This window comes from Heterodontus francisci, chromosome 20, assembly GCF_036365525.1.
Source record: "Heterodontus francisci isolate sHetFra1 chromosome 20, sHetFra1.hap1, whole genome shotgun sequence".
Lineage (NCBI taxonomy): Eukaryota > Metazoa > Chordata > Chondrichthyes > Heterodontiformes > Heterodontidae > Heterodontus > Heterodontus francisci.
Genome location: NC_090390.1, coordinates 83447512 through 83466096, shown reverse-complemented (window position 1 = coordinate 83466096; position 18585 = coordinate 83447512). Strand labels below are relative to the sequence as shown.

The 18585-nt window shown below is 44.2% G+C and overlaps 2 protein-coding genes across 2 annotated transcripts in view; one reads left to right on the top strand and one right to left on the bottom strand.

Moving 5' to 3' along the window:
* Positions 1-18585, top strand: part of LOC137380790 (slit homolog 1 protein-like) — a 382190-nt gene that overhangs the window by 337717 nt on the left and 25888 nt on the right. The window lies entirely within an intron of this gene.
* Positions 1807-18585, bottom strand: part of wu:fc17b08 (microtubule-associated protein futsch) — a 47710-nt gene continuing 30931 nt past the window's right edge. Inside the window, exon 2 of the mRNA XM_068053142.1 lies at positions 1807-17145. Coding sequence (XP_067909243.1) covers positions 12324-17078 — 4755 coding nt within the window. The 5' untranslated portion in view covers positions 17079-17145 and the 3' untranslated portion in view covers positions 1807-12323. The remainder of the gene's footprint in view (positions 17146-18585) is intronic.

The following is an 18585-nucleotide window of genomic DNA, read 5'->3' as shown; positions in this document are numbered from 1 at the left end:
CCAGACTGAGTTTTCTATACCGTGTACCCAAGAATGAAGTGACAATCCAATGGCTGAGATTAATTGTCTTAGCAAAGACTGTGCACTGAGCATTGGTATCCCCCTAATCTGTCTGACTGAGAGGGGGAGATTATAACTCCAACACGGCTAGATGTACATTATTGGCATCGCTTTTCGTACAACAATGAAGTTTACCAATGAACATCTTCGCAATGTAGAAAACAAGAACTGCATCGAGTCAGGGACAGAAATGGCAAGGACCAAAAAATTACGTAGAACTTTACAGCACAGAAACAGGCCACTCGGCCCAGCTGGTCTGTGCTGCTGTTTGTGCTCCACATAAGCCTTCTCCCATCTCTCTTCATTTGAACGCATCAACATAATTTTTATGGAAAGTAATAAAGTCTTGCATTTATATAGCACTTTTCAAACCCTCAAGACTTCCCAAAGCATTTTACAGCCAATGGAGTACTTCTGAAGTGTAGTCAATGTTGCAATGTAGGGAACTTGGCAGATTTGCACACAAGATCTCACAAACAACAGTGAGATAATGATCTCAATAGTTTTTTTAAAAAAAAAGTGATATTGGTTGAGGGATAAATAGTGGCAGGACCCCAGGGAGAACTCCCCTGTTCTTCTTTGAATTAGTGCCGTGGCAGCTTTTACACACACCTGACCGTCCTTGGTTTAACGTTTCACCCAAAAATACAGCACCTCTAACAGGGCAGTACTCCCTCAGTACTGCACTAGGAATGTTGGCCTGGATTTTGTGCGCAAGGAGTGGGAATTGAACCCAACACCTTAACCTCGGACAAGCACCTACTCTGTGTTGACTGTAAGGTATTTTGGGACATCCTAAAGTCGTGAAAGGCACTATAGAAATGCAAGTTCCTTGTTTAACCTGGAGCTCCTCTACTCAGCTCCACACCTGCCAACTGTATCAATGAAGGAAGCCTCAATATTCATCTCCAGTGACCTCGCGAATTTGCATTAAATAAATTCTGCGGCAAAGACACAAGAGGGGGAAAATATTCAAGTAATGCTTTAATAAGATTTAATAAAGTATACACATTAGGAATGGCCAGAATAAGCACAGAATGACTGGTACTGGAACAATGGAAAAACACAAATAGGAACTTTAAAAAATCAAAAAATACTAATTCAACACTGGGAGAAATTGGAAAACTAAAATCCAAGACTTGGCTAGAATTGATTCCCCCATTACCCCAATGATCAGCAACAGGTGATCTAGTCTTGGATGGAGAGGCTGAAGAAAATAAGTTGCATCAAATTCCAATACACTGTAATTAAAACAGAGCGAGAGAGATAGGGGGGCGCAGGAGAGGGAGGGAGGGAGAAAGAAGAGACATACAGTCATAGAGGGAGAGAGAGGGGAATAGAGGAGGCAGAGAGGGAGAGAGAGGGGCAGAGAGAGAGGGGCAGAGAGAGAGGGGCAGAGAGAGAGGGGCAGAGAGAGAGGGGCAGAGAGAGAGGGACAGAGAGAGAGGGACAGAGAGAGAGGGACAGAGAGAGAGGGACAGAGAGAGAGGGACAGAGAGAGAGGGACAGAGAGAGAGGGACAGAGAGAGAGGGACAGAGGGAGAGGGACAGAGGGAGAGGGACAGAGGGAGAGGGACAGAGGGAGAGGGACAGAGGGAGGTCAGGGAGAGGGAGGAGGAAGAGAGAGGAACGGAAGAAAGGAGACAGAAAGAGAGAGAGGGAGGAAACACACTAAATAAAGAACATCCAATTTGCCATTGTGAAGTTAAAGCAAACTATGAGTTACAATTATACACATAGTAACACAAGACAATATAATCCACATATTTTATAAATAAAGTTTTAAACTTTTTTCTTTAAATTCTAATAGTGAGGTATGGACCATGCATCAGACAGTATGTGTTGTGGGGAGTGTTTTTTCACAAACACTCGAAACATGATTTACTGCCAGTCATGAGATGTAAGTGTAGAGCCGTGTCTGTACAGAATGTGTGCACAAGCTGTGTACCCAGCTCTCCTGCCAATTAGATCGCTGATCCTACTACACCAGGCCATTTGAAAATGCCCACTAGACAGATCTACACTCACCACAACCAAAGTTCACCACCATGTTGACTACGTTCCTTATAAATTAACTCCCTCCCATCCCACTCACATCAGCAAAAGGGCGACCATAGACATTGGGGGTGGAGGGGGGAGTTAAGTGGTGATACCAGGGCCAGCCAATACAAAATAACACAATATGAACATTTGCAATTCAGCCTTAAGAATATGACCTCGGTGAAATTCAAGTAAACTTCAGCCTTTGGCATCTGGGATAACCCTGAAAACTGAAGTTATAACCATCAAACTTAACATAATTTAAAAACTTCTCCTTGGGATCTACAGTATCAAAGGCCTGAACACTCGTTACCCAATATACTGCCAATACAAAATTGCATTTCTTAACTATATTCTTATATATCACACACGAGGGAGGGAGGGAGATGTACACATCCACACACTGTCTACCTGGCCTGGATAAAGCAGGGGTCTGAGCTACATCAATTTGCTGTTCCGACACACATTAAACGGTTGCTATCGAGGCCTGCAATAATAGGCTGCTCTCGCACTGGTTTCAGACCTCTCTACACTGGCTCCAACAGGTGAGCTGGCCATGGTACTGCCACTGGGCAGTTCCAGTGAACAGAGACTCCTGGCTTCTCCAATTGTCTAACGCACTATTGCAACTGCAACGACAATCCAATTCCTATTTACCAGATCAATAATGAAGGATTGGTCAATGGGTTGGTTCAATTAAAACCCTTTCAAAGTCTCTCCTTTCCCTCACTATCCCACCAAACCCCTATCGTAATTACAGTAGACCCAAAACTTACTCTTTAACTATCCTTCTTGTGGATGGCTCTCCCCTGTGTTATTGAAATTTCTGTTGATTAATATAAAATCTAAAATGTTTGGCATAAATAACATTATTTACAGAAGCACAATCAGCTTTCTTTGAATTTAAAGAGCTTCTTTTAAAAAACCTGTGAGAAAACACCAAGGTTTCTTCAGAATGAAAATTGATAGGCATTATGGTCTGGCACTTTACGAACACTCCACATTCACATTATCCAATCAAATTAATTTTAAATGCTTCTGACATTGTATGTCTACATTAATAAAAGCACTGCTTGTTCTACCAGTGTGACATTTATGAAGATATTTTTCAAATCATAGGAATCCAATGATTGAGGAATAGTATATCAAAAAATGTTTTTGCACACATTAAGACACCTTGGAAAGACCAGCTGCTTTACGAGATGCCCAGATGGTGTAAATCCCCATTCATTTCCATAACCAGGCCGTTCCTTTCCTCAATAAGTCAAATCCTTTTTTTTTTTTAGTATCGTACAGGATTCTGGGCATTTCTAGAATCACAATCCTCAATTCTCTCAACTTCCTAACTTGCCCATGATAAACAAACAGGTTTTTACTCATTCCCTAGCATCACAGACACTGGGTTTACAGGCCTGAATTAGTGACATTTTGTTTTTATTGCATGTCTTTGAGAATTTTACTTGGTAATGTTTTCTGTGATATTGGAAAACCTGTAACCCTCCTCCCACTGACTACGGATCTGAGCAACAGAGGAACAGGAGGAGGCCATTCAGCCCCTCAAGCCTATTCTGCCATTCAGTGAGATCATGGCTGATTCGTGACCTAACTCCATATCCCTTAATATCGTCGGTTAACAAAAATCTCATCAATCTCAGTTTGAAAATTAACAATTGATTTAGCATCAATTGCTGTTTGTGGAACAGAGTTCCAAACTCCTACCATCCTCTGTGTGTAGACTTGTTTCCCAATTTCACTCCTGAAAGGTCTGGCTGTAATTCTTAAGCTATGCCCCTTAACCCTAGATGCCCCATTCAGCAGAAATAGTTTCACTCTATCTACCCACAATATCTTGAAAACCTCAAATCACCACGTAACCTTTTAAATTCCAGGGAACATGACCCTAGTTTGTGTAATCTCTCCTCGTAATTTAACCCTTGGAGTCCAGGTATCATTCTGGATTCTGGTAAATCTACACTGCACTCCCTCCAGGACCAATATATCCTTCCTAAGGTGTGGTGCCAGAACTGCTCAGTAACTCCAGTTGTGGTCTAACCAGGGTTTTGTACATCTGAAGCATGACTTCTACCCCCTTGTATTCTAGTCCTCTGGATATAAAGGCCAGCATTCCATTAGGCTTTTTGATTATTTTCTGTAGATTTCATGACATTTTAATGATCTGTGTTCCCGTACCCCCAAGTCTCTTTAGACCTCCACTGTTTCTAGCTTTGTACCATTTAGAAAGTAACCTCTTCTACCCTTTTTAGTCTAAGGTGGATGATCTCACACTTGCCTACATCGAAATTTATTTGCCAGTTTTTCCCATTCGCTTAATCTATTAAGATCTTCGTAATATTACGCTTCCATCTACAGAGTTTACAATGCCACCTGTCTTTGTATCACTGGCAAACTTGACTTTCTATCCCATCATCTAAGTCATCTTGGGCCCTCTGTTTTGCAGTGCTTCTGTTACAGCTATGCCCTGTACAGTTTTGTTTTTGTGTTCGCAGTACACGTGGTGTCACTGCCAACAGTTTCATAGATCTCCAGAGATAGATACTATGGCCTTATCTTTTTACCACACAACAATTCTGTTGTGAAATTTCTGAACTAAAAATCGACCCTCACTTGCTAATGACAGGCTGCAAATTTAAGAACCAAAATCAACCTTTCAATGCAGAAATACAGAATATTTTTCCCATCTCTTTGTTTCTCCCTAACTCTTTGAAGGCACGGATATTTTGCCTGGGACAGCTGAAAAGGTACCTGTGGCCTTTGATATTGCCAATGTTGCGGCTGCCAAAAGAACGGAGAAACACTGGAGAAGGTGCAAAAAACGCTTGACAAGGATGACATCAGAATGGAGAGATTATACCGATCAGGAAAGACTGAACAGACTGGGGCTCATTCCTCTAGAAAAGAGAAGGCTGAGAGGTGACCGAACAGAGCTTTAAATTACTGAAGGGGTTCAATTGGCTAGAATTAGAGAAAATATTTCCGCTTGTCAAAAGTGGAGTCAAAACAGGTCAAAAACTATGAGCCATAAATATAAGATAGTCATTAATAAATCCAATAGGGAATTCATGAGGAATATCTTTACCCAGAGAGTGGTGAGAATGTGGAGCTCACTAGCACAAGGTGTAGTTAAGGCTAAAGCATACATAGGTGCATTTAAAGGAAAGCTAGATATAAACACATGAGGGAGAAAGGAATAGAAGGATATGTTGATGGGCTTAGATGAAGGGCAGGTGGAGGCTCATGTGGAACATAAACACTGGCATGGGCCAAATGCCTGTTTCTGTGCTGGTCCGAAGGGTGCTGTGGCCAACTATTGTGCTTCCCCTCCCCCATCCCATGCTGCAGCCAGGTAACACCACCAGGATTGCCCCTAGAATTTTCCTGGATTGTGGAGGTCAATATTGCAGCGCTGAATATATATCATGCATTGGAATAGATCCATCTTCTAATCTGTTTTATACTGTTGCAAACTTGCACTAATTTGAGTTCCAAGGAGCTGGGCAGGGGATGGAATTCAGCGAACATAAAAAGCCTGGTTAGGAACTGGAGTAGGCTATTCGGCCCTTCAAGCCTGTTCCGCCATATCCCTCGATATCCTTACCCCAATAAACCACCTGGCTTCAAACAATAGCAGTTTAAGTTGCAAAGTGAGACAACTGATCCCGACCTATTGCACTTAGCAAGAAGCTGTTGATTGTGCGAGATACAGTTACTGCTTAACGAACACTTACCAACGACTGAATATATTAACCAACACAGAAACAAACAAAACAAACTTCGAACTGTCCAATAAACATGGTGCGTGATTTCACAAAGTCCTTGTCTGTGGCCAGCTATTCATAACCCACTGATCTCTTGCTGACCCTAACACTATTCTGGCTGTTCCAGAGGGGCTTTTCACTGATTCATTCATCAAAAATAACAAAATCACCTACTGCCAAACGTACAGTTTGGATGCTAGTGAATCATCCAGCCAAAAACAAAATGACTCATCAGAACATCCCGGGATAGCAACATAACCACGCAAGTCACTGCACTCCAGATGCTAAAATAATTCCTGCACAGAACTCAAAATGTTCCCACAAGTTCCAGGAATGATTCAGCATTTCACTCAGGTGGGTGTTGCACATAAAACATCTGCAGTCCTGTGCCTGGGTCACCATCCCAGCTGTTTATTTCAGCAAGAACAACCAGCTTAATTTTAATGCTCTTTGCGTGTGTGTTCAGGAAACTGTAATTCATTGCTTCCATAGACAATGACATAGACTCAACATTTTTGTCTCAACACACTTGCAGCATTCAAAAGCGAAGCAGCCCAGCAGTTTAACAGTTTAAAAACAATTTCCAACCTTATTCTGCCACTGCCCATCAACCTCTCCTCTATTAAGGATTTTGCTGCTTGACATTTTCTTTTGAGTCACAGAACAGGTTGGCAGGAGAGATTCCACAATGGTAAGTTTGAGAGAAAACAAAACTCTTGCTATGGGGCAGTTGAAATTTAAGTAAAGCTGCTAGGTCACCCTGGGATCTTAGTATGCCAGTAACCTGTTACAAAGGACTGTACTACGGCAGTAACCTGCTTTGAGACTGGCTCAGAGGACCAGCAGCAAATGGAAAAATGGAACAAAATCATAAGGGAAAAGGTGGGTAGCTGAGACTCAGCTTTGTTGCAGCCTTAGAAGAAACCATCAATCCTTTTCATTTGTTTCCCAAATTCTCCACCACCATCCATCAGTTCTAAAAGCAATGATGCTTGCTGAATGCAGTTCTTTGCTATTACTCAGGTGCGAGTCGAGACAGCAAGTGACCAATGGATTGTAGAATTATAGAAGCCATGGACAAACCTGACTCTATGCCTGGTTGGTGTTCCATATGTGCATTCTTCAGAAAGAAGCCTCTCCAGATTTCTACCTCTCTGCCCCAGGGACACTGGAGGGAAACAAAAACAAAGGTGGTGGTGGTGGGGGGGGGAGATGAACCTGGGACTGAGATTCGCTGGTAATCTCAAAGCAGACAATCCTGGGCGTGGTATACACTGCATTCCTTGCCTCAGTGCTCCAAGCTGAAGGGATGTCAGATAGAGATTAAGAGTGGTCACCTCACTGGTTATGTTGGTGCCTCAATATTCTGCATCACACACAGCTCCAGATTCCTCACCCCACTAAACTTCCAGCATCAGATATTTTATCAAAGGGGATGCACCCAGTGGATGACAAGTGCTTTATCTTAAGGAAGAATATTTAAGTATAATTACTGGGCTTAAGATACAACCATTCGGATAGTCCAACACTTCTACAATCAATGATTTTTTTTAAAAATAGGTAAAATCTTGTCCATGTAGCATGAAAATAAAGCCATTTAACGCTGCTGGAGTGACACAGCACAAATGCACTGTCCCACAGAGCGGGAGGATATGGGTCTGCACACAGGTTTCCACAAAACACTGAGCTCCCAATTGCATGTAGTCCATAACACGAAGGTGGAGTGAAAGTGTGTCAACACAGGAAGGAAGCATTGTATGAGGGTGGCAGCTCTGCTTCATCCCTGACACCCCTATACATCTGGTTACCTCTAACCTACCCCTGCAACCACCGTACATGCCCTATGGGATGGCCTGTAAAGCAACACTGCTGGAACCCTGGTGGACACCTTCCGTTTTATACTACATGCTGGCACTTGATGCAAGGGAGAGAACAACTTGCAATTAGATAGTGCCCTTCATGTCATAAAACGTCCCAAAGTGCTTCACAGGAGCGTAATCAAACAAAAGTTGATATCGAGCCATGTAAGGAGATATTGGAACAGGAGACCAAAAGCTTAGTCAAAGAGGTAGGTTTTAAGGAGCGACTGAAAAGGAGGAGAGCGGAGAGGTTTAGGGAGGGAATTCCAAAGCTTCGAGCCTCAACAGCTGAAGGCATGGCCGCCAATAGTGAGGTGATGCAGAAGAGGCCAGAATTGGAGGAGCAAGATATCTCGAAAGGTTGTGGGGCTGGAGGAGAAAACAGAGATAGGGAGGAATGAGGCTATGGAAGGATTTGAAAACAAGGATGTGAATTTTAAAATCGAAGCATTGCCAGACTATGAGCGAATGCGTCAGTGAGCACAGGGGTGATGTGTGAATGAGACCTCTACACCTAGGCTTCTACATGAATGATGGAAAGGGAGAATGGCTGAGGTAGGGGAAGACAGAAACCATCTTATATCACCTACCATACCTAACCTCGCCACCTACAACCATAGTATAACACCATCTCTCTCTCTAGCTAAAATGAACCAAAACAGAAATAACAATGTCCATTGCTCAAAAGACTTGCATTCATCACACAAAATAAATTAGTTTGAAATGTGGGGACTGTCATTAATAGTGGTAAAATATTGTTTCATAATTCACTATTGTTGGTGGGAATTTGCTGTGTGCAAAACAGCTGCCATGTTTGCTCAAATAGCATCAGTGCCCACTGCGTGACCAAACTTGTAAGGCTTACTCTGTGACCCAAGTTAGGTTTAATTATGGCAACTTATTAAAAGTAGCTCCTGCTGTACGATTTCAGATTGCCATGGTCCAGATCAAAACACCGCCAGGTGTTAGTATTCAATACTATAACAATTATTATTTAATTTAAAACAAAACTCTTGCATAGAAAGGATGAACAGCAAGGCACTGTGCAGCAGCCAGTTGCTCATCATTTTAGTGGCACAAAGTTTTATTGCTTAAACATGGTGCCCAAGCAACACATTAAAGATTATCCGACCCCATCGTCATTTTACGAGCCAGGTGGAAATCTCCGCAACAGGGCTAATGCGAACGGATTGTGAAAGTCTCTCCCCACAAAGCAAGGAACATGATGCACATTCCCAATTCAGGAGCCTCTCCAACTCATCCCCTCATTGAAACACAAAGTTAAGAGAGAGCATTTCCATTTGTGGGGAAGAGCAAAACCAGAGGCCGCTAAGATAGTCACCAAGAAATCAAATACGGAATTCGGGAGCAACGTCTTTACCCAGAGAATAGTGAGAATGTGGAACTCACTACCACATGGAGTAGTTGAGGTGAATCATTTAAGGGTAAGCTAGTTAAGCACGAGGGAGAAGGGAATAGAGGGTTGTTATACTGATAGAGTTAGATGACAAAGGAGCAGAGGAGGCTCGAGTAGAGCATAAACGCTGACATGGACTGGTTGGACCCAATGGCCTGTTTCTGTGCCGTATATTTTATGCTGGTTATAAACTTTACTTCAATTCAATTCTGGCAAAGTGCAGTTAGCCCTATTGTATTGTAATGTTCAGTCACCCACTAAAGCATGATTAGATGATGCTGAAAATACACAGCAGCTGAATAATCAGAGAAATATACAGCACAGAAGGAGACCATTCAGCCTGTTGTGCCTGTGCTAGCTCTTGGAAAGAACAATGGTGCTTTGTCCCACACCCCTGATTTTTTGTTCATCACTCTCTAAGTTCTTCATCCTCAAGTAGCTGTCCAACTCCCTTTTGAGGGAGAAAAGACAGGTTCACGATGTGGGTTCAGACTCTGTTAGATTGGATTGGTACTCAAAAAGCTTTTTCAGGAGTCGCCTTCCAGCATTTTCTTTTAATTTCAGAATTCCAGCAGATTTTATGTTTACGGTATTTTATATACCAGATGCTCATCTGTGCTGAGCGTGGGGAGAGGGAGAGAAGGAACAGGAGGAGGAGAAGGGGTGGGGGGGGGGAGGTCGTTCTTCACCTTGGAGCCTGGAGAAAGAGCAGAAAGGATTCCGAAGGAGCTAAGAGACACATCTAAATCACTTCAGCTGTCTTTCCACAAAGTACAACATGGTCAACTCAGCCTAGCAGGGAAACCAATTTTGTCAAATGTTGGGATAATCAGTCTCAAATTAAACATTATAATGGTCCAATAAACTAAACTCTTGATTGTATCATTTAAGCAAAACTGATTACAATTATTTTTGTTATCAGTCAAGTTATAACACAAGTTCTGCTTATTCCTAATTTGCCCTACCACAAAGTTCAGGATTACACTGCACAGCGAGCTACTGTAAAACCCTAGTGCACCTTTCATTCAGATATTCTTTAATGGCCTGCAGATCTGAGCTTGAGGGGGCAGGAGATCACAGTGTTGTCTGATGTCCTGCTGACTAGCATCACAGGGACAAGTGGATCTTTCAAAGCAGTGTGATCAGTACACTAACTAAACAGAGGGACACTAAGGAATGCTGGAAAGGGTGGTGGAAGCATATTTTATGGTAACTTTTAAAACTGTATATATGCTTGAACAGGAAAAAGTAATAATTTTTTGGGGCAATGGGGAGAAATGGACTGGGACTAACTGGATAGTTCTTTCAAAGAGCCATCGCAGGCAAAATGGACTGAAGGGCGTCCTTCTGTGCTGCATTATTCTATGAGTCTGTACAAGGAGGCGCAGAAGTCTGGAAGCATGTCTGCTTTTACCATAGTTACCTCGATAGAACAATTAGAAAGATAAAACTGTACATAGCAATAAACAGTAGCACTTAACTAGGGGAAAGTAAAGGCTTAAACTGAACAATGCCCTAGTTTCCCTCACCTTGTGATCAGTTTTGGCCACTGAGTCACTAGGGAGGTGTGGAAGTGGGACAGAAAAGAGCCATGGAAATGATCTGGAGCATCAGACGGCTGGAGCTGTTAAGGTAAGGCTTCAGAAATTTGTGCTTTCCAGCCTTGGAAGACCCCACGGAAGGTGTATAGAACAGCTAGTGAAGAGCACAGATTGTACTCTGTCATCATGTGCCCTGTGTGGGGCAATGGAAGCATAAACATGCAGGAATAATTTAAGAGATAAAAGGCCGAGTTCAGGGGAAAGAGAAAGGATTGGGTCTTCTTGGATGGTTAAATTGGACTAAACGTCTATTTAGTTTAAATGTCTATTCCCCCTTGTCCATAATGATCTTGTGACCGTAAGAAGTTGGCCCTTGGAGAGAAGGGGAATACCATACACACCCACAGCAGAGGGCAGCTATCCACAGACTGCAAAGCAAGATTTACACAGGTATTGAGATTTCCAATACATATTCAAAGAGAATGCAAGCTCACTTAGTAACAATTTGTTACTTAAGACAGCCTAAATGGAAAGGTGAAGCACTGTTGGCTTTATTGACAGCGTGAGGCCAGCACAGGCGAGATTGGTTAATGTTTCAGATGCAATAGTTTTGATGAAGGTTCCTGACTCAAGTCCAACTTCTCTACTTGCTGATGGAACTTGTAGTGTGATTTACTCCAGCCTCCCAACATTCTTTTCCCATTTATCTGGTCTTAATTTATAAATGTCCTTAGAGCAGAGAAATTTAATTAAGGGGAAATTTAATACAGGCATTCAAAATCATGAGTTTTGATAGAGTAAATAAAGAGAAACGGTTTCCACCGACAGGAGGGTCAGTGACCACAGAATATATATTTAAGATAATTGGCAAAAGAATCAGTGAGGAGATGGAGAATTTCTTTTTTAATGCAGTGAATGGTGATCTAGAATGTGCTGCCTGAAAGTGTGGTGGAAGCAGATTCAATAACAACTTTCAAAAAGGATCTGGATAAATACATGAAAAGGAAAAATTTGCTGGGCTTTGGGGAAAGAGCAGGGGGGAAGTGTGTCTAATTGGATAGCTCTTTCAAAGAGCCAGCACAGGCAGGATGGGCCAGTTGGCCTCCTGCTGTACTGTATGATTCTATATGCATGATGGCTTTCTTTTTACGGAAAGTGGTGCAACAAGTACAGAGCAAGTCTCCATTGTGAAATGCAAGCCTTTAATCTCAGATACACACACGCAAAAAGATTGTTTCTTTTCCTCTGATCATTTAAATAAGGCACTGTTCTTTTCAATTTGTGTTTGCAGCTCTCGTATCAGTTTTAAGCTGGGGCAATATTTTATATTATATATATAAAAAAAAAAATCAAACAGGAAAAAGAAAACAATACCATTCATAGCACCGTATAAAAACTCTATTCACAGTTGGGGAGGCTCCCTGTATTTTCTTTACAACAAGCTTCAGCTTACGTGCTTAAAAAAATAAAATTAAAATCACGCCAGTTCTTTCCTCTGCGATTTCAAAGGCTTGCTTCAAGATTATAAAAAGCAGCTTCAACATTAATGCTCTCTGTAGTCAACAATTTTCTTTGTTGCTTTTCTTGTATAAAGACGAAATAATTTACAGTTAGTCCTTCGGGAAATGCATCATTTTGCATCAGTCCGCTTGCGCTTGTTGGGAACTGGGGGTCTCTTCTTATTTAGCTTCCGTTTCTTTTTGTGCGTGGCCTCGGAGGCAACTTCGCCCTTACGCTTGCGGCTGATTGGGGTGGACACCTTGCTTCTCTTTTTGGAGTCAGTCTTAGCTCCCCGCTTGGCCTTGGCAGAGGACCCTGCCGTCTTCTTGGCTGGTTTTATCTGGCGTTCTTTGCCGCTGCTACCTTTCGTCTTCGTCTTTTTGCCCTTGGCCCCATCTCGGGTTTGAGGCAGGCTTTTGCCCCTCGGAACAGTTTTCAGGGATGTGCCAGGGAACCTCTTCACAGCACCTTTCGGGGACAGAACGTTGGCCTTTCCAGTGCTGCCAGCCTTTTTGGGAGCTGGCGGCTTGGCACAGCTGCCCTCTACTCTGGACTTGCGGTTTGCTGGCAACTGCTTGGACACAGATTTAGATGGCAGCAAGGGAGGCCCAGCCTCGGACTTGCTGCTTTTGACTCTCCCCACACGGGGTTCCTTGACGGAGGTGTCCTTGGGCACTTTCCTCTTCCCTTTTCTCTCACCAGGTTTCCGAGGGGCAGTGGGGAGAAGGGCCCCACGCGAGTCCAGCTGGGTCTGCGAGGTCAGCTTGGGTGAGACCAGGGGGTTCATGCAGACACTTTTGTGCTTGGCTGGGAGCTTTCTCCCGACTTGCTCTTTCCCATGCTGCAATTTGTGGAGCTTGCCCCTCATGTTGGAATATTTCCGCAGGATCCACGCACTGACTGGCTTCTTCAGCCCCAAATGCTTGGAGGGCTGGGCCACAGTCCTGTTGTTGGGAAACCCACCTCCCTCGACTGGGCTGCCTTCCACTTTGGCCAGAAAGAGGTCCCTGGGAGCCAGGCCTCCTCCATCATCTGATGTAAAGCCCCAGTGCTGCTGCCTAGCTCTGTCTCCCCCCATCACAGCGTTCCTCCTCTGCACGTTATCCAGCAGTGCCCGGGTCTTCCAATTGTTTCGAGCAGGAGAGGCCACAGCAAACTTTTTCAGGTGCTTCTTTAACCGCTCGGCTTGGGGACTGGGAAACAGGCCAACAATGGAGTTCTTCTGGAGGAAGGTTTTGGCTTTCATGGTCTCCACTGGATTCCGGGCACTGACATTCTTGACTATGATCAGAGACCTGGTCTCTGTCGTCTCCATGAACCACTTGCAGATGTTGGTGAGGTTGAAGTTGGTCACAAAGAGTTTCTGCACAGGGGATATTTTATGATCGTACAATCCTCGAGCTTTGCGTGCCCTCCTCTTGCTCTTCCAGATTTCTTTGAGCCGGTCAGACTTGCTTTTCGCTTTCTGCATCACCGGCACTTCCTTCTCCATCTGAATCCAAGCTTTGTGAATGTTCTCGTATGTGGCATTCAAGGTGGTGATTAGCTCTTGGTTCTCGTCCTCTGAGCACCAATCCAAAAATTTTGGCTGGCTAACTTCAGGAACATCAGTGTCATTCAGATCTACCAGCTCACAGTCTTCATTCTCCCGGAGAACTTCAGTGGGCTGATTTACATTTAAGTATTTGCAGTCCTCTCCTAGCACAATCTTTTCTGGTTCTGTGATGGACAGATTTGGGCATCTCAAGTTGTGAGACCCACCAACAGCCTTCTTATCTCCTGGGGGTATTTTAGGGGCCATTCCCTTAGTTACTTGATGCAGTGATCCAAAATTGGTCGATCTTTTCATATGGGGTCCTCTTGCCCATTTTGGGTTTTCTTTGCACGTATCTGCCTTCCACAAACTTGACTGCTGTCGGGTTGCAGGAGAAGTATCATCCATGGAGCCATCGGAAGACTCTGAATCTTGACTGGTTCCAACATTTTGAATGGAGAAGAAAACTTTCCGCTCTTCAGATGATTCAGCATCCACACAAACCTCGAGAATTCGAACTTGTCCAGAAGGTGCTCTTTCGTAGATAAAACTATCTTCCATCAGTTCTTCATCTTCTAAGCTTTCGAGTTCCTTTGCCAGAGGATCTTTGGAGACGTGCTTGGCTGTCGTCTTTCTCGTTTTGCCAATATATTGCTCAGACATGGTAGCAAGAGACTCGCCTACTCTGCTCTCAGGGTCAGTAATGCTTTGCAAAAGGATTTTGTTGAAGCAGTCAGTTGGAAACTCAATGCATGTCACTCTGTTGACGCACACTTCCCTTTTGTATCCCCTCTCGCCTTGACCTCTCAGGAGTTTTATGTTGAGACAGGGCACCAGTAGCCCATCAGCACGAACCAGTGGCTCCTCTTTAATGTCACTGGGACCGGTCACAGTTTGTGGTCGAGACTGCTGACTCCGTAAACATCTATCTGAAGAAGTGAGCTCTAACTTTTTACGATGCTTTTTCTTCTCTGAAGCAGCTGGGCTAAGTGTCTTCTCATTGTGGTGACTCGTATGTTTTTCAGACTCAGGAGATTTCTTGGTGCTATTGCCTCCTTCCCTCTTGTGGTCAGTCACATTTTCATAGAGGTCTTCCAACCGCCTCTTCTCCAAACAGGGATCGTTCGCTGCCATATTGCACCTCATGCTGTCAGTTCCTTGATGAGGTCCTTTCATCAACTCCAGTGTGGGCTCTCCTGGATCATTGCGACTGCTCTCGTCTTTACATCTGGAAGCTATTTGTGGACATGAATCTTCCTTGGGAGTGACGGAAGAAGCAATTACTTCAGTTGGAAAGCTGAGTGGCTGCCCTGATCTGTTGGACCCTTCTTTCTCAGTTAATGATTTTTCTACCTGCACCTCATTCACGTTTTCAACAGGTTCGATTGAATCTCCAGCTTGCTGATCTCCTGCTATTGAACTGCTGGGAATATTGTTCATTGCCGTGGCACTGTTTAATACTTTACTGTTGCCAGAAAGCTCCTTGTTGCATTGCTCCTGGGGAGGAATGTTAACCACAATATTGTTAACAGGACTGGTGCTCACCTTATCTAAAGAGGACACTGAAGGGTTTTGGCTCTGGTAAGTCGGACTGGGCTCCAAATTGTTTGAAGAGCCAACTGTTGAGGACTTGCCCTCCCTGTCACCTCTTTCATCAACTAATTGCTCCAGTTTAGAAGGGCTCCCTTGGGTCTTCCTACACTCTTTCAGCAGCTTCAATGGCTCAGAGCTCTCACAAGCAGCAGACTCAACTGGTGAGCTTTCGCCAAGAGCTCCGCAATCAGCTCGTGTTGTGATGTGGCCACTTGCTTGCACACTCGAGAGTGGCGTGCTCTTGATTTTCACAGAATGGCTTTTAGAGCTGGAAGTGGTAGCCTGACCACTGGGCCTCTTGGGCTCAACTTGTGGGCTGTTTGCACTCCGGGAAGGTGCCTCAGCCTCCTGTGACTGGCAAGTCTGACTTGGTTCAACAACCAGTTCCCCATTGCTCTCTGAGCAACGAAAATCTTGATTCGCTTCCGGCAAGACTTTCAGCTGCACCTTTGAGCCCTCGTGAATGCTAGTGCTAGCCCCCACTGGAATGCCAATGGCAGGCACGCTAACTGGCAGGGTAAGTGCTTGCTTCGGGGTCACTGGGGCAGGCGGTATGGGGATCAGTGAGAGACAGTTCCCCTTTCTCGCCTCCATTGCTGAGTTCTTGGCCAAAGTGCGGACGGTCTTTAGCTCCCAATATTCTTCATTGCAGAGATGGCCACGTGTGCTTTTCCTCGCTGTCTTCCGACTGGAAGACAAGGACCTCTGAGCGTCGAAGCGACATTCTGTAATGGGCTTGCTAATGTAAACAATGTCACACTGGTTGTCGTGCTCATTCACATATTGGCACATGGTGGACATGGAAGAGCGAGCCCGCAGCACAGACACCCTAGTGCTCTTTCTGGCCGTCTTTGTGGGAGGAGCCTGCGCCTTTATTCTCAGGCGGCCATTGGTGTCGCGCACGGGAGGATGTGGCTTTGAAACAAACCAGCAATCTTTGGCGCTCGCATCAGCTGCAAGCACGTGGTTATCTTTGATCGTTCTTTTGGTAGCATTGCTATTTTCTCGAGGCCCTCCTGGAATTGATGTGTGTTTAATTGCTTTGTGATCTGAGGGGGCTCCAGAACTGCCCCGTGAATCACTCTGATATTTGGTCAAGTTCGTACTCAAGTTTAAAAGCTCCTCAGGGAGAGCTCGGAGAGATTCATTCTGAGCTTTGGCAGCAACTGCACCCCCTTTTTTGCTCTCCTGGCTGTTAGAACTTACTTCTACTATTTGGGGAACAGTACTGATGTGTGCGCGTTCACTGGAAGACTGATCCAGTTGTGAGTCACTGATTTCCTTCCGATTCACAGTCTCTTTTTGTAGAGCTTCCACACTCCCGTTTTTGTTACAGTCAGTAGTACATGTACATACAGAGGAGAACCCTGCCCCTAAGGTGCAGTTTTTGATACAAGTCCCACTGCTACAGCAACCTCTGGGTGTCGGTTTTTCAATAGAGGGAGCACTGCTTGCCTCAGTTCCTACCAGGAGCATCTCCTCGTGAGGGAGCCATTTTTCCTCTGTGATTTTTTTGCAGTTCAACTCGTTTGGTGCGCGAGTCTCTTGGGGCGAGGAAGGACACGGTTGTAAGACAGACCCCCTCTCAGTTCGGTCCTCGGGGCTTTTAGGCTGTAGCTGGACAGGGGCTGGGCTGGAGGCGGCCATGTCCTCACACACGGATGATTCAGACAGCTCCTCAGCAGGATTTGCTTCACTGCGCATATAGGTTAGTACACTCATGAACTGTATCTGATGATGTCTACACAGCTTAGCCATAAACTGGTCGAGGGAAGTCTGGGATTCAGTATTGCGTTGTGCCTCCTGCCTCGGTATCTTCTTGTTGCTAAAAAAAAACAAAACAAAAGGACGTTTACACTTTTTAAATGGAGAGTTTTAGACAACAGCCGTGTGGCCTTTTACCCAAATATCTCATATCTCACGGGTTGCCACATGCCATGACCCTTTTACTCTCATATCTAAATATATTCCGCATTAATCTTAAATTTAAAAAAATCTGCATGTTAACATCTCATTACTTAATCTTTTTTTAAAAAAAATACAAATTATATCCCCCTCAATCTTCCTTTCTTGAATGAAGTCAAGTTCAAGTTCACTGGCTTCCTTACATCAATTCATGAGGATTTTTAGTTCCCAAAGTGATCCTTGATGCATGTTTGTGAATCCTCTCCAATTATCATTTTCTTTGAAGTAGTGATCCAGCTGTTTGATATGGAGTTAAATTACTCTCTGGGCTGTGCTGTTTAAATTAAGTGCATCTTGAGGTTTGACGAGGGTTGTGGTCTCACTGGTGCAGAAACCCATGAGCTGTTAGTATTGGTAGCTGGAAATATAGGCACAGTAAAAGCTGCAAGAGCAAGGGACAACTGTAGCTAGCTAGACTGAGACTGATCGGTTTTAGTTGGGCAACGGTATTAAGGGAAATGGAGCAAAGGCAGGTAAATGGAGTTGACGTACAGATCAGTCATGATTTGACTGAATGACAGAACATCTGCAACAAGACTGCGCCTAACAACTTCAATGGCGTTGTACTGGGTGCTCAAGTCTCCGGACTGAATCTTGAATCCATGACCTACAGACCCAGAAAACGTTGTCTCCAACAAATCACAAGGTCGGAGGGGGGAAAAAAAAATCTACAAATGCATTAACTTCCGTCCAAGCCTCTCAGTTCAAAAGAAGATAGTTTTGACAATTGCATACGCCTGTCTTTCTACTTTACCGAGATTCTAGAGACCGCACAGGAGGATTACTGCTAAAATTAGGTATGACTACTCCAATTGAAAGTCACAGCTTTCAGTCTGGGAGGGATCCAAGGAATGCCACACCATTGCAAAATATGCAGAATATAATCACATCATCAATGATTAACAAGTATTTATACAGCATTTTTATGGTAATAAATGTCCCAAGGCACTTCACAGGAGAGTTATTGTGACACAAAGCCTCATAAGGCAACATTAAGGTAGATGGCCAAAAGCGTAAAGGATGAAAGAGGGGTGGAGGGGGGTTTAGCGAGAGAATTCCAGAGCTTAGGCAGCTGAACTCACGACTGCCAATGGTGGAGCAATTAAAATGGCGGATGCTAAAGAGGCGAGAGTTAGATGAGCACAGATATCTTGCAGGGTAGTGGGAACTGGAGGAGATTGCAGAGATAGGGAGGGGTAAGGCTATGGATGGATTTGAGGATGAGAATTTTAAAATCAAGGCATTGTTGACTGCGAGCCAATTTAGGCTAGCAAGCACATGGGTGATGGGCGAATGGGCC